Source organism: Nyctibius grandis, chromosome 6 (assembly GCF_013368605.1).
Source record: "Nyctibius grandis isolate bNycGra1 chromosome 6, bNycGra1.pri, whole genome shotgun sequence".
NCBI classification, from domain to species: Eukaryota; Metazoa; Chordata; class Aves; order Nyctibiiformes; family Nyctibiidae; genus Nyctibius; species Nyctibius grandis.
Genome location: NC_090663.1, coordinates 27,823,254 through 27,839,410, shown reverse-complemented (window position 1 = coordinate 27,839,410; position 16,157 = coordinate 27,823,254). Strand labels below are relative to the sequence as shown.

The following is a 16,157-nucleotide window of genomic DNA, read 5'->3' as shown; positions in this document are numbered from 1 at the left end:
CAGGAAAGACAGGCCGCTAAGGAGAGGTGGTGGAGTTGCTCTTTATGTGAGTGAGCAGCTAGAATGTATTGAGTTCTGTCCAGGGGCGGATCAGGAGCGAGTTGAGAGTTTGTGGGTGCGAATTAAGGGGCAGGCTGGCAGGGGTGATACTGTTGTGGGTGTCTATTACAGGCCACCGGATCAGGATGAGGAGGGTGATGAGGCCTTCTACAGGCAGCTGAGAGCAGTCTCTCAATTACAGGGCCTGGTTGTCATGGGGGATTTCAACTACCCTGATATTTGCTGGGAGGCCTACTCAGCCAGCCATCCTCAGTCCAGGAGGTTCCTCCAGTGTATTGATGATAACTTTCTGATGCAAATGGTGGATGAGCCAACTAGGAGAGGAGCGTTGCTGGATCTTATCCTTACTAAGAAGGAGGGTCTGGTTGAAGAGGTGAAGGTTGAGGGCAGCCTTGGTTGTAGTGACCATGAGATGGTAGAGTTCAGGATCTCATGTGGCAGGACCAGAATAGCTAGCAGAATCACAACCCTGGACTTCAGGAGGGCCAACTTTGGCCTTTTCAAGCAATTGCTAGGGGAAATCCCATGGGACAGGGTACTAGAAGGTAAGGGGGCCCAAGATAGTTGGTTAGCATTCAAGGACTGCTTCTTCCGAGCTCAAGATCAGAGCATCCCAGCAGGTAGGAAGTCAAGGAAGGGTACCAGGAGACCTGCATGGTTAAACAGGGAACTGCTGGGCAAACTCAAGTGGAAGAAGAGGGTGTACAGATCATGGAAGGAGGGGCTGGCCACTTGGGAGGAATATAAGTCTGTTGTCAGAGGATGTAGGGAGGCAACTAGGAAAGCTAAGGCCTCCTTGGAATTAAACCTTGCAAGAGAGGTCAAGGACAACAGAAAGGGCTTCTTCAAATACATTTCAGGTAAAGCCAGCACTAGAGGCAATGTAGGCCCACTGATGAATGAGGCGGGGGCCCTGGAGACAGAGGATAAAAAGAAGGCGGAGTTACTGAATGCCTTCTTTGCCTCTGTCTATACTGCTGGAGGCTGTCCTGAGGAGCCCCGGACCCCTGAGGCCCCAGAAGAAGTCAGGATAGAGGAGGAATCTGTCTTGGTAGATGAGGGCTGGGTCAGGGACCAATTAAGCAATCTGGATGTCCATAAATCCATGGGCCCTGATGGGATGCACCCGCGGGTGCTGAGGGAGCTGGCGGAAGTCATTGCTAGGCCACTCTCCATCATCTTTGCTAAGTCGTGGGCAACGGGAGAGGTGCCTGAGGACTGGAGGAAAGCGAATGTCACTCCAGTCTTCAAAAAGGGCAAGAAGGAGGACCCGGGTAACTATAGACCGGTCAGCCTCACCTCCATCCCCGGAAAGGTGATGGAACAACTTGTCCTTGGTGCTGTCTCTAGGCACATCAAGGATAGGGGGATCATTAGGGGCACTCAGCATGGCTTCACCAAGGGGAAGTCATGCTTAACCAACTTGATAGCCTTTTATGAGGATGTTACCCGGTGGATAGATGGTGGTAAAGCTGTGGATGTGGTCTATCTCGATTTCAGTAAAGCGTTTGACATGGTCTCCCACAGCATCCTCGCAGCTAAACTGAGGAATTGTGGTCTGGATGATCGGGTAGTGAGGTGGATTGTGAACTGGCTGAAGGAAAGAAGCCAGAGAGTGGTGGTCAATGGGACAGAGTCCAGTTGGAGGCCTGTGTCTAGCGGAGTCCCTCAAGGGTCGGTACTGGGACCAGTTCTATTCAATATATTCATTAATGACTTGGATGAGGGAATAGAGTGCACTGTCAGCAAGTTCGCTGATGACACAAAACTGGGAGGAGTGGCTGACACACCAGAAGGCTGCGCAGCCATTCAGAGAGACCTGGACAGGCTGGAGAGTTGGGCGCGGAGAAATTTAATGAAATATAACAAGGGCAAGTGTAGAGTCCTGCATCTGGGCAAGAACAACCCCATGTACGAGTACAAGTTGGGGGCAGACCTGTTGGAGAGCAGCGTAGGGGAAAGGGACCTGGGGGTCCTAGTGGACAGCAGGATGACCATGAGCCAGCAGTGTGCCCTTGTGGCCAAGAAGGCCAATGGCATCCTGGGCTGTATTAGAAGGGGTGTGGTTAGCAGGTCAAGAGAGGTTCTCCTCCCCCTCTACTCTGCCCTGGTGAGGCTGCATCTGGAATATTGTGTCCAGTTCTGGGCCCCTCAGTTCAAGAAGGACAGGGAACTGCTAGAGAGAGTCCAGTGCAGAGCCACAAAGATGATTAAGGGAGTGGAACATCTCCCTTATGAGGAGAGGCTGAGGGAGCTGGGTCTCTTCAGCTTGGAGAAGAGGAGACTGAGGGGTGACCTCATTAATGTTTATAAATATATAAAGGGCAAGTGTCATGAGGATGGAGCCAGGCTCTTCTCAGTGACATCCCTTGACAGGACAAGGGGCAATGGGTGCAAGCTGGAACACAGGAGGTTCCACATAAATATGAGGAAAAACTTCTTTACGGTGAGGGTGACCGAACACTGGAACAGGCTGCCCAGAGAGGTTGTGGAGTCTCCTTCTCTGGAGACATTCAAAACCCGCCTGGACGCGTTCCTGTGTGATATGGTCTAGGCAATCCTGCTCCGGCAGGGGGATTGGACTAGATGATCTTTCGAGGTCCCTTCCAATCCCTAACATTCTGTGATTCTGTGATTCTGTGAATGAAAACACAGTTGGAGACATGGGAAGTGAGTTGGCGATGAGCGAGTCCAGAGGAGGGCCACGAAGATAATCAGAGGGCTGGAGCACCTCTCCTATGAAGACAGGCTGAGAGAGGTGGGACTGTTCAGCCTGGAGAAGAGAAGGCTCTGGGGAGACCTTATAGCAGCCTTCCAGTACGTGAAGGGGCCTACAGGAAAGTGGGAGAGGGACTTTTTACAAGGGCATGTAGTGATAGGACGAAGGGGGATGATTTTAAGCTGAAAGAGGGTGGATTTAGATTAGATATGAGGAAGAAATTCTTCCCTGTGAGGGTGGTGAGACACTGGAAGAGGTTGCTCAGAGAAGTTGTGGATGCTCCTTCCCTGGCAGTGTTTAAGGCCAGGTTGGATGTGGCTTTGAGCAGCCTGGTCTAGTGGAAGGTGTCCCTGGCCATGGCAGGGGGATTGGAACTAGACCATCTTTAAGGTCCCTTCCAACCCAAACTATTCTGTGATTCTGTGAACTCCTATGGATTACCTGGGCATCAGGGATTAACCAGTTGGGCTTTTTTGGAGTGATGTGAGGGATGTTTCTGACAAGCTGACTTGTCAGACCACTTGTGGCTGTCATGAAAATGGCCTGGAAATAGCACTATCGAAATAATTTTACAAAATACTATGTGCCCCCCTGCCCAAGAGTTAATATTCATATTTCTGGTGCTTTTCTTGCTATGGAGATGAGTGTGTGTGTTTTGGAGACATCCTACATTTGCTTGTTTCTGGTCTTCTCCAGAAGCAAATATCCTGGCTAGACACAGGACCATTAGTAATAAATAATCAGTGTGTCTCCTTGGTGATGGAGATGAGTCTGATTACTGATGCAAATGAAGACCTAACCAGAGAGGAGAATTTTTTGCCATGTCTAGTAATTCCAAGAAAGGATCATCTTTTCACACTGAAGTTCATAATTCTCTCTCACAGTCAGAGTAGCTTCTAAAATTATTGGTGCAAACAGGGAGGATTCAAGATTTTCCAGCAGTTTTACAGTCCACCTCATGCTGCATATAATCTTCTCATGAGCACATGAAACACTGCAAAAAGCTTCAGTTCATTTCAATTAATGGACTCAATTCAATTAATTAAATCTGAGGAGTTTATTCCATCTTAAGTCTCCTTACGAAAAAAGATTAAATCTAAAAGAAAACTTAGACAGTTTTTCTTCCAAAATGGTACTTCTGCTTGTTTGTGGAATAGGAATTTGTTTCTTTCAAAAACAGCCCTTGGTTTTCAGTCCCTAGGAAACAGGACCTGTTACAGGGTAGAGAATTACAAGAAATCTTGAACCCATTCCTTTACCCTTATAGGGAACCACAACATATAATCCCACGTATTAATTTCAGGTTTCTTCTTAAACATTTTGTGGGGTTTTTTTTTTTTGCCTTCACTAGTCTTACTGACAAACTGATTCAAGTATTACCTTCCTTTGATGGTCAAAACCCTTTTAATCTAAACGTTTTGAAGCCATTTTTTTATCCCCTTATTCTATGTTTAGCCGTCTTCTAGTGCTTTTATATCAGGCAGTTAGGTCTCTTCTTCAGCTTAGTTTTATTGAAGTAAACAAGCCAAGTGCTTTTAATTATTCATAATGAGGCTAGGATGGTTGCCATCTTCTTATGAATACCTCTTTCCCTGACTAGTGTAGCAGCTGTGTGTTTTCTGTCTTTAATTTTTAACTATGGACAATCAGATTTGTTACTCTGGGTGGAGTTTTTCCAGGGTCTTGTAGGGTAGCTTTAAAATGTCCAAATACCTTCTTGGCCTCTAAAGTTCCAGTACTGACAATAACTTTGCTGCAGGATTTCCAGTCTTTTGACCAGGAATTGTTGCTAGGATAATGAGAACATAAATAGCAATTACGTTACAGGAGGATAAATGGTGCAGATGGGAGCTGTGTGGGTCACACTGTTCTCTTGAAGCAATTACTATCTTGTGAGTGCCATGGGTGGCCAGGTTGCATGGGCAGTTCAGGTGCACACTGGTGACTGCTCTCCCCGTGGGGAAGTAACTTCACTGGCTGCTAGCTGGGTGAGGCAGTGCTGGAACCAGCATGCCCTGCATCCGAAATTGCAGCTGTGGGGCACCGAATGTGCTGCCGTGGCTCCCAAATAACAAGAAACCATTTCTAAGGTGAACAGTGCTGTTAAAATTTGTAGCTACTCTACCACGAAGTGCCAGCCATGTTTGAGAAAACATTGAATATACATGATTTTTTTTTTTTTTTTTTTTTTAACATGATGCTGTTTCTTCCAGCGGTGGCTGTTTTAAGAGGAGTTTTCTATTGCTTCACCAGGTCAAAGTGCCAGTGTCATCTTCAGTACTGTTTCTCGTGGAGACGCAAAGTGCAGTTTTTCTTGGCTGGGCTCTGTATACAGCATCTCGCTGTATACAACCACTTAACAAACCTGGCTGTTGTGCAGAACACAAAAAAAAACTAGCTGCCGCTCCTAGAGATGATATTTTTTTTTCTTGTAAGAATCTGCACTTCCTAATATTTTAGCGTTTCTTATTTTTAAGTGGTATTAATCACAATTTATTCACTGCTCTGTGGTGCAGCACAGTAAACTTTCTGGGCCAGCAGTATTTTGTGTCTGATCGATGAAGGAGGCCCGAGGATTCGATAGAAACCAGGGGAAGAAACAGTCTTCATCATTCTGATGTCCCACAGGCAAAAAGCTCCTGCTGCCATTCTGCAGACCAATGGATTTGGTGCGCAGGTCGCTCAGCCTCTACTAATACTGCTGGCAGACCTCCCCATCAGCTCGGCAGCATCTTTGTTAATACACTGCAGAGATAATCACAGCTTGCAGCCTTTCATACTCCCCGATGGAGACTGACCATTTCACCTCTAAAACAATATATAGCCTCTCTCAGCTCCACAATGGCCTCTTGATTGTGAACTGCCTCTTGAATGTCTGTTCATCACCTTGCTGCTATAAAATGAACTGATCAGATGATATTTTTGTATTTCTCTTCAATTATTTACATTAGTTTGCCAGTTTAGCGTGGCTCAGGGAAATAGCCTGCTCTGGTTTGCAAAGTCACAAAGTTTACCATTCCATTGCATAGATTTTTAATGAAAAAAGCACGGAGTGTATATATGTGTATGTGTGTATATAAAATATGTATATGTAGGTTATATATATGTTATATGTTGTACATACATAGTTTGAAAATAGCATGGCGCCACCTTTGTGGGTTATTTGTCCATTGTGGACCTGCTGGTCCACATTTATGGAGTAAGTTAATTTAAAAATAAATTAAAATGGAACATTGTGTTGAATGACAGAGCAATATTAAGATAGCTCTAGCCAGTATGTGTATTATTTTGATATTAGTTCTAGCTCTAAATTTCACTTTAAAAAAACAGAGGTCTTCCTTGCCAAAATTTCCTGCATTGCATCAAAGAGAAAAGGGAACGGGAGGTGATATTTATCTCTTAAGAGATTTAAAAACATTAGATATGCAGTACATCGTAACGCCATGTTGCTCCTACATGGGTATGCGTTACTCCATACGCTTGAAGATGATCGCTCTGCGGTGCTGCAGGGACGCAGCGTGACAGTAAACGGGTCCTCAAATGTGGGAGGCCCACCAGGGCTCAAGATTTCTGGACTTGGGGTTCATGTTCGTTTCAGTCTTTTTCAAAGAGTGGGAATCGATCAAAAGTGATTTAACTTCATTGACTTTGGAACCTGTTGTAAACATAATTTCTGCAGAAAACGAATTAGTCGTAACAATGTTTCTTCTAAAGAGACATAAAATCCTGACTGTAGTGAAGACAGAAGGTTTTTCTCCATTGATTCAGTAAGGTCAGGAGTTCACCTAGAGGTTCGGTGTTTTTTTGTTTGTTTTGTTTTTTTAAAAAAAAGTTGGATGTCATGCCGTATTACCTTTGAAATTATGCACCACAGTACTGAATAAAGTTCTACTGGCTGCATTAGAACCACTTACATCTATCAGCCTGCAGAGGAGCGTTCATCAGAAAAATACAACATTTAAGGTTAAAGATAACAAGTGTAGAGCATTAGTTTTTAAGAAATGAATGTACACATTTTTTCATGCTTATAAACTCCTGCAGGGCTTGTCTTTACTGACAAAGCATATGTGTGTGTGGTGGGGTCATTTTTGTGTGTTGCAAAACAATGAAACCTGCTTGAGTTATCCTAACAGTTCAGTTATTCTGGAAGATAGACCCTAATTTGAGCATCACTGCAACAATCATCCTTTATTAGTTTCTGGTGAAAAATATGACTGCCTTTGCTTACTGAGGAAGCAGGTTTTTTATTTCATTATATTAAAATGAAACCCAAAACACCCTTAATAGCTCAAAGCAAAGTCCATAAACCCATCCCTTTAGGATGTGAAGTCAAGGTATCTGCAAAGCATCTAAAATCAAAACCTATTCTTTACTGAGAAGACTGGAGAAAAGAATAAGGTGATTTTAATTTCTTCTTCAGAACTACATATAGCAAAAGTGTAAGTAGAGAATAGTAATGTCCATTCCATTTTTGCTCAACTGACTAGATTTTTTTACTTGATTCAGAAATACAGTAATGAATAAGAAACTGGGATTCAAAAATCTTGAACCAGCACAATGGTCCTGTGACATTTTCTTGCCTTCATAGAGCAGATTTGACCTCTGGCTGTGAGCCAGCAGGAACCACTGAGAGAAGTATTAAACTCAAAAGAAGAGAGGGACTTTTGTCATCCTACATGTTGGAGACTGCAAGTCTGGAAAAAATGAGACACTAGTGTTTTGGAGAATGAATAAGGGACTGTGAAAGCAGAAAGTTCAATATTGACCTGCTCTAGAGAAGTAACTTATAATAAAGGTTATTTTACAGTATTTGTAGAGCCCTCATATTTTATTTCACAGTAGTTTAGTTTACAATCGTCTACTTGAAATAGCAATTATTAGTGGATTTCTGAATTCTGTTGTGACCTGAATATGTGTGCGTATTTCTGTACGGCATGCACATTTTCGGCAATTCAAATAATACAACATGAACTGCAACAGAAAGCTGGAAATGTTGAAAAATCTTATTAGTATGTTTTTTATTCTGCATTTTGAAATTTTTGTGATTAAGAATTTTGATGTGACAACTGTCAGTATTTCTCTGAGAAAAGGGATGCGTTGCAGTCTGTTCACATCAATTAAATGAAAGTGTTTGCTTGTTCATTAATTGCATAAGATCTCGTTATTCTTTTGTTACTTGGTTTAGTTTTGATCATTTCCAGTATTTTCATCTGGAATCAGTGAAAACTTTCTTCATGTGTAGCAGGCAAATATACTGAAACATATTTCTTTCTTGGAATATGGTGGCTATATTTTAAGATACTTGATCTTTCACAGCATAAAATAATATGATAGTTTGCTATATTTCTAAACTATTAAATAAAATGTAAGTGGAATTTCCAACATTGTGTTGGCTGCATAAGAAATGGTTAATTATGTGACCTACATGCTGTGTCTTGGGCACATGCCTGCTCAGTGGTCTGTGATGAAAAGGCCTTATTAAATACTGTAATGATTTACGTATGTCTGCAGACAGATATAGTCTTTAAAAAGGAAAAACATAAAGGCAAACAAAGGGACATCTAAGTCCTTTAGGCTCAGAAGTAGAGAAGAAATTAGTAGCACAGATTTAAATCAAGGCAAACATACTCTAATGTAGATGGTCATAGTGATTACCAACAGCTGTGTGATCTGAAAAACAATCAGTCCCTGTGTTTGTAATGTTCATTAGTTTGTTGTTCTCAAACTGATGTTCTAATCCAATTTTTCCCTGTAATGGGATCTTTCTACTCATGCCCTTATGATCCATCCACTTTCCAATATTACTCTGCCCTCAGTCTTGTGTAATTGGTCTCTCATCCTCTGTCTAGTACGGGATTGTATCTGCTTTGGTTGTCTTGATTTTTTTTTTTTTTCAAAAGGTACACGCTTAGCACTACATGGTGCAACAGCTAGAATGTGGCATTTGCTTATATGCAGAGATTTGTCACAGCTCTGTGTTCCTGTCAAAGCTCCTCCCAGAGTTCCTCTTGGAAAAGCTGCTGCAGAGCAGAACCCTACCCTGTGGTTAAAGTTTTGCAATGCCAAAGAGCAGAATGAACCACGGTTCATTCATTTCTTCAAACCTAAAGCTTCCCCAGCTGTAGGTGATGTTTCAGGTCAGAACTGCACAGCGAGAGAGATTTACAGCCTTTTGTAGAGTTTGGATTACAGCGTTTATGAGTTTGTTTTTTTTGGCTACAGATCACTAACCCCAAAACATTAATTGGATTTGCAGCCATGCAATCGTATGTTCCCCAGAACTGTAAAACTGACCAGCGATACCTGTGTTCTCATTTCTGTCCACCTGTCATTTCATGGGGCAGCATGTGACAAGGTAGCCTTTTTTTCCCCTGTGGCCTTTTTTCCTCTGTGGCCTTATGTTCTTTCCACAACATCCTGTGTAGTCTAGCAGGATTTGTAAAGTTTCCAGTTGGGATGAAAATACAAGGTTGTTGATATACTGTGGTTTAAACGACATTTTTTCATTCACCTGTCTCAGACACACAGTGTTCATGGTAGTATCTTTGATCCTTCCCCATCCTAAACAGTGGTGTACAGTATACAACTCCTAAATCTGTCTTTTGTCCTGCTGTATTTATCGGCTTGCTTTGGTTTTCTTCAAACCTGGTTTTCTTTGCCAGTTCTTGGAAGGAGTCTGGGGACAGTAGATTCAAGCAGGTAGGAGAATCATGTTTCACTTATCTTTATTCAGGTATGTTTTTCTAAATGATCCTTTTTAGAGTTTTGATTTTTAAGATAAAGCAGAGGGTGTGACCAGGCACAAAAAACCCTGAGATTTTTTTTTTAAGTTAATGCTAATAATGTATAATGTGATACAAGGGTCGTTTGTTTACTCTCTGAGGGAGAAGAGAAATGAGGTAGACTACTGTAAGTCAAAAGTTGGCATCTGGATTATGAAGTAATGATTTGCCAATAACTATGATATGCAAGTAATTATCTGTGAGCCTTGAGCAGATGTACTTAACCAACTGGCATCACCAGGAGTGTCTGTTTTACTGAGCTCATAGAGTCAAGGAGAGCTGCACTCTAGTTTTCAGCTTGACTTGTTTTGACTCTAGATGTTAGTTCCAGGAGAAAAGAGGGTGCATTAGCAAAGCTCTTTCAGGTCAAAAGCAGCTCTTTGTCTCTTGGCTAGTCAGTACCATTGGTGGGAGCTGGGGAACCATGATGCTGGATTAGTGTGCTAGAAAACTAAGCAATTCTGCTGTCACGCTGGCTCAGCTAGCCCTGGTTTAAGAATTAGGTCATACCCGACTGGAGACACTAGGTGGTTTGTTTCTGCTGGGTTTTGTGTTCTTTTTTTTTTTAAAGAGTACCTCTGAGTCAAATAATTAAGGGGGCAGGAAAAACCCACCCAACAATAAAACGTGAAGTGAATCTTTTATAAGAGAGACCTGTAATTGCTGGCAATAGGCAGAGAGGGATGCGGGCATGTGTGCACACACTTCCACCACTTGCCCCCCGCCATAGGGGTGTGTATATGTACTTTTATTATACTGTTGATAAATGAACCATAGTATGTATCACATGTTACTCTGAGTTTACTCTTGAGTCTTCATATTTTCTAGTGCTGAAATCTGCATGAAGGTCTGCCATCACTTCTAAGTCATACCAGCATGCGTATTCAGTTAGAGCCAATTAAGAAACAGAAGATCGTTCGTCTTTAAGTGTATTTTGAGCAAAAGAATGTTTCTTGTATGTGTATACTCAGGGACATAGGCATTGCATTACTTTGTGGGTGGGATGTTGAGTCTTTTGGGGTTTTATTGAGAAGTTTATTTGCAGTGAGTCTTTGGGAAACAGTTTGTTCTGGTGAAGCTGTTCTGAAGCATTTTATTTGGGTTATGGTAAGGGCTTCTTGTAAAACGCACAAACAAAAACTTGCCAGGTGCCAGAAGCCAACTGGGTTTCTCATGTCTACCTGGCTTGGAAGCACTGAGAGGGAATGGAAGAGGGGAAGGAAGCCAAGCCCTTCACATGGAGGGGATTACGTGGGATGAACAAGAAGTGTGTCCTGTTCGTCTCGATCTCCTGTCATGACAGTGGGCTGTGAAGGGAAGGAAATACAGTGGATGCCACCACTGGAGAAATTAAAACATAGAATAAAAATGACCAGGACAAAAAACCACAAACAGTCCGTCATCTTTACTAGTAAGAGATGTGCCTGCTGTCAATTTGAACTGGTTATCTTTCATCATTTTTTTGCCTTCTTAACATATGCTCTGTTCAGTGCAAGGACTGTATTTATCTGTGTTTGGAATGCAGCTAACAAATTGCAGATGTTGTTGAGATATGAAGAATAATGCTTATATATATTTACTTTTTCACCTCTCCTAAGCTAATTTAGAAAATGTTTTCTCTGCCAGTACTCCGTTGTTCAATGTAATATTGAAATACTTCTAGAAAACCTTTCTTCTGGCACTGTAACAATCTGTATTTTAAAAGCTTGTAAAGATAAATATTTAATATCCCAATGGGCATAGCAGCACTTTTATCAAGTGTGTCTGATGTGCCAAAAACAATTCTGCAATCTTGAGATTAGATGACCTTAGTAATTGCTAAAAAATGGATATTTTAGTATCTCATGTAGCCCTGAAGTGAAGAGCACCCCTGAGTGGTGACCCCTCCTTTGTTTTCTGTTTCACCTTCTCCTTCACCTCCCTTTAAAATCTGAAAGCCAGCGCTTTTGTGGGTTTCCAGCAGAGCTGGGTCCAGGAGCAGCAGCGTAGGAGACTCTGCATATTGGTTTCCTTGTTTGCAAAGGAAAAAAAAAACCAAACCAAACCAAAAAAATCCACAAAAAATCTGGAGGCATAAGAGGCTTTAATATTTTACCCACACTAGCAAACGAGTTTAACACAATTTTCAGTGTGTATTTGCTGTCTGATGCCTTAGATAAGATGCATCATTAGTGATTTGTTGGAGTAGGTACCAGAGGTACAAGAGGCAGGCTCTTCGGCTGGGTTTTCTGCATGGCGAAGTAGGCTAGATGAGTGTGTTGTGCAAGCTGAAAGAAGGCTGAAGGGGGAGAGAAGTTTTAAAGGGAAGGAGGAAGAAACTCATTAATCTTTTTACCCACTGGTGAATTTTATTCCTCCCTTAGTTTGCCAAATTTGACATATTATGCATATTTAAAATACCTTGGTGTCTTGGGGTCTGTTTTTGAGGACAGTGGTTCCCAAATGGCACACCAATGATGGTGTGTGAGCTTGATCTACTCACTGACTTCACAGCAGTTTTCAGAAGGCGGCAAATGAATATTCAGTATCTGCTTTTGAACTCTGAAGCTGATTTATTTACTACATCTCAAGAAGAGGGATTAATTGGTAACTCCAGTGTGTACCTGCTGTTGCTGCTTCTGGGCTGTGTGCCCATGTGGGCAGGGTGCTGCTGGAGGCAATAGGGCTCCTAGCAGTCACCAGTGCCAGCTTCCTTCAAGCAGCTCCCAGGATCATTGCCTGCCTTCCTGAGACCCGCAGGATGCTGCTGATGGCAAAGCAAGCTCTCTGGCACAAGGCAGCAGTGCTGGACAATGAGTGTTGGTCTTCGCAAGATCAAAATTGCACTGCGTACCTAACAGGGAACTGGATTGACTTGAAACAATTGCAAGTCGGTTTGCCAGAACAACGTAGCATTTCAGGACGACATAACATTTCAGAAGAAACGTATCAATAACACTGAAGCAAGCAGAGTACCAAGGACTGAGTACTAATTGATGTCAATACTTGATCCATCTTGGCAAGGGGAGGCTCAGGGTGAAAGAACAGAGATGTTCTATGATGGCAGATTTTCAGTTATTCATTGTAAATTGTCTCACTTCTACTTTTGGAACTTGTGCCTGCTGAATCCTACACCTCTGTAGACAGCGTCATGGTTAGCAAAGAGGATTTGCATGTAAGAAGTGAGTGCGACTTCGTGTCGGTGCTGGTGCACTATCTAATCACTGACTAGCAAAGAGTCCCAGGGAAACCAGAGCTCAGAGATGAGGTGGGATTTGATTTGGCAGCGTTCAGTGCCAGTGTCTGTTGCCATATTAAATACCTAGAAGACAGCAGGAATTTGGTATGGGGTCGTTCAGGAACTATTATTGCTGAACCTTTAAGGACCATCTTAAATGTTTGGTGTGTCTATTAAGGAGGTACAACATTAAGTCTGTTGTGCATCCTTCGCTGGTGGTGCATTGCCATTTGAGAGTGAGATACTAGTAATGTTCTCTGGAGGAAATCTTGGTCTCATAGACAAACTCCCACTGACTTAGTGTGAGGTCTGTATTTCACCAACCATAAAGTCTGAGAGCAAATGTGCGGGGTTTTTTTCAGAATTAAAACTTTTTAATCTCTACCCTAGTAAATGTAGGGTAGAGATGGTGCCATTCAATTTCTTCCATTTTGTTTTGTTTGCAAAAAGCACCATATGTGCAAAGTAATGTCACCTTGGCTTGTTCTGCCAGCTGAGTGCTCTGGTTGGCTAAACATCCTTCTGCTAAAAAACCTGTATAATTAGATTGTTTTATTTTAAAGGTCATTTTTAATTTCTTCTAGAAAAAGCCTGCTTTCCTCTTATGATAGCTTATCTTTTTGTTAGTGCTTTGAATTTGTTATTGTTGCTACCTTAGTTAAACTTACCGTAGAAATTATTGCTGTAATCCACAAAAAAATTTGATTTTCTGGTTAAAAGCCAGGCAGTGAGTGTGAATCTCACAACAGACATAATCCAATAGTATTTTCTTTCTTTTCAATTAGAATTCTAGATACTAGCTAAAATTTCAATTCTACTGTATCTATAGTTGTGCTTTTTCCTTTATTTCTCTGTTTGTGTGTGTCCTACTATTTACTGCTCCCTTGTTTCCTTCTTTATATTAAGTATTTTATTGTAAAGCATTACTGTTACCTCCACAGATACTTCTCCTGGCAAGTCATGTATTCTTCTTTGTTCCTTCAAATGTTTTCACCTTGCCATTCTCAAATTATGTTTTAATGTAATATATATTTATTTATCTTTGAGCATAAGTTCATCTACAAGGCCTTGATTGTGTTCCCCTCCTAGCCAGGGATCTTTAACCTTAACTGACTAGTTTCTGTTGTATGACAAGATTTGTATAGCTGGATACAGCAGTGTGTTGTGTGCTCTGACACATGTTCAGATATTTTCTGGTTTCTTTTTAGTGCTTTGCTGTGCGATCTCTGGGCTGGGTAGAAATGGCAGAAGAAGATCTGGCTCCTGGAAAAAGCAGTGTTGCTGTGAACAATTGCATCAGACAACTCTCTTACTGTAAAAATGACATCAGAGACACTGTTGGCATTTGGGGAGAGGTAAGAATGGGGTGAACTTCTCCTCCTCTTGGGACATCCCTCTTGTGTCGTAAAATATCCTGAAAGAACAACTCTGTAGGCAAATACATCCATGCTCTATGTTTGGGATTTCCCTGTCCTAGCTGGCACTGCCAAAAATATTAAAGGGTTCAAGGAAAGTGTTGATTTTTTTGTTCCCGAAATGCTCAGGATCCTGAAATGCCACAAAGATCTCACCTTCGTGTTTACATCTGTGCTAGTACACATCTCTGCAATAACAGTGTTGGGGACACACAAGCCAAACTGTTGAAATCAGTGGAAGTCTTTCTCCTGACCAAAGGTTTGAGAGTGGTGTTTTGGGAACAGCATTTTCACAGGTTTCCCACTGACAAAAGGACTTTAAGGAAACCCAGACTGGTGTGACCCATCCTTCTGAAATGTATGGAAAGATTGAGACTGAAGGACAGATGGCTTATTTTAACATGATTATTTTATCAGTGTTTCAGAGGGAAATTAATTTTATGTCACCAGTCTGTCTGTTGCTTCCTCTCCAATAACTCTTGAATCTGTTCACCCGTGTCATCCAGTTTTGAAGGATGCCAAATTCCCACACACTGAGGGAAAAACAGAGAGCCCAGCTCTCCTCTTTTTTGGTTTGCTGATGGGTCAGTACACCTTCATCAGCTGAACCATACAAGCTCTGTGCTTCTTTCTGAATTGGCAGCAAAGACAGGATAACGCTGTGGGAGCTCGGGGGGAAACATGAAGGAAGCTAGAGGTATTGTGGTGTGGAAAAGAGGTGTGCTGGGGACAGATTAAGGAGTGGAAGGCATGGTGGGATCAGTAAGTGAAATAAGAAGAAATGAAAAGGTGGGGTTATAGTGGTGAGATGTACAGAAGACAGAGGAGACAAACCCATAGAAAAACATCTTTATTTGAGTGTTCATGGAACAACTTAAATTTCAGCCAAATCTTATTGTATGCCTCTCTCCTGACATGTTTCCATGAGGGTTACACTAATGCGGATTTACTACGCAAGATCTGAATGCAAAAGTGATGTAAGAGTGAATGTTGTAACCTTCACTTGTGTGATCTAACAAACAGCACTGCCAGACAGATGAGGAGTTAAAAGAAAGGCTTTTCTATTTCAGTAAAAATTTTAGGAAAAATATCCTTCAGTCTCCCAAGTTATTGTTACAGTCTAAGGCTTGTATCCAATGTCCTGACTATGACCACAACAATGCAGAGGTGCTTCAGAGAAACAGCTGGGAGAAAGTGCCTGTTTAAAAGTGGAAGTGATGTTTCAAGGGACACATTTAGAGTTCCCTATCTATTTAAAGTAATTTCAGAAAGGTTTTTCTATGTAAGAAATTTATATTGTACATATAAATGAACAAGAACGTTGGTCTCCCTTTTTCTTACTTCTGGGAACAGTTTTATTTCGTTAATATAGCTAGACAGGCAGTTAGAGATGTGTCCGTCATGCACTTTGGACTTCCTGCTGATGCCGGGAGGGAGAAAAAACCCACTCACTTTACATGTGTGTAATCCCAGCCATTTTTCAGATGACAGAACTTTGATCAACTTGAATACATCGTTTACTTTGAAATCATGTGCTTTATTCTGGTTTAAGAGTTAATGTTCACTGGTTTAAGATTTAATGTTCACATTTTTCCATATTTCTCTCTGTCAGTCCCATTGTTCTTTGCTGGAAACCCTTGAAGGTTTTCAAGCCAAACTGGTGAAAAATTTTGGTCCTCTTGAATGGAAGTTTTAATTAAGAATGCTATTCATAAAAAAAAAATTTAAAAATCAGCCTGACAAAATGAGAGACAAGTGCTTGAATAGGTGGCCCCTGAAGTAAATTGACTTCTTGACTTTAAAAGAAATCATTACAACCACATTTTACTGCTGGCAATGTAATGCTTCAAGAGTGATTGGAAGAGGCACGTTTTAGAGAGGAATCTGAAAAAAGTGTGCTCGTCACTGACATATCAGATGGAGCACATACAGCAGAAATCTGTTATGAAGCTAGAACTGACGAC

General features: G+C 41.7%; 1 protein-coding gene across 9 annotated transcripts in view; it reads left to right on the top strand.

Moving 5' to 3' along the window:
• The window catches only part of APBB2 (amyloid beta precursor protein binding family B member 2), a 215,238-nt gene that overhangs the window by 149,232 nt on the left and 49,849 nt on the right, over positions 1–16,157 (top strand). For all 9 annotated transcript variants that reach the window (XM_068402953.1, XM_068402954.1, XM_068402950.1 and 6 more), the window contains one exon: positions 13,987–14,133. In XM_068402953.1, the coding sequence (XP_068259054.1) occupies positions 13,987–14,133 (147 nt within the window). The remainder of the gene's footprint in view (positions 1–13,986; positions 14,134–16,157) is intronic.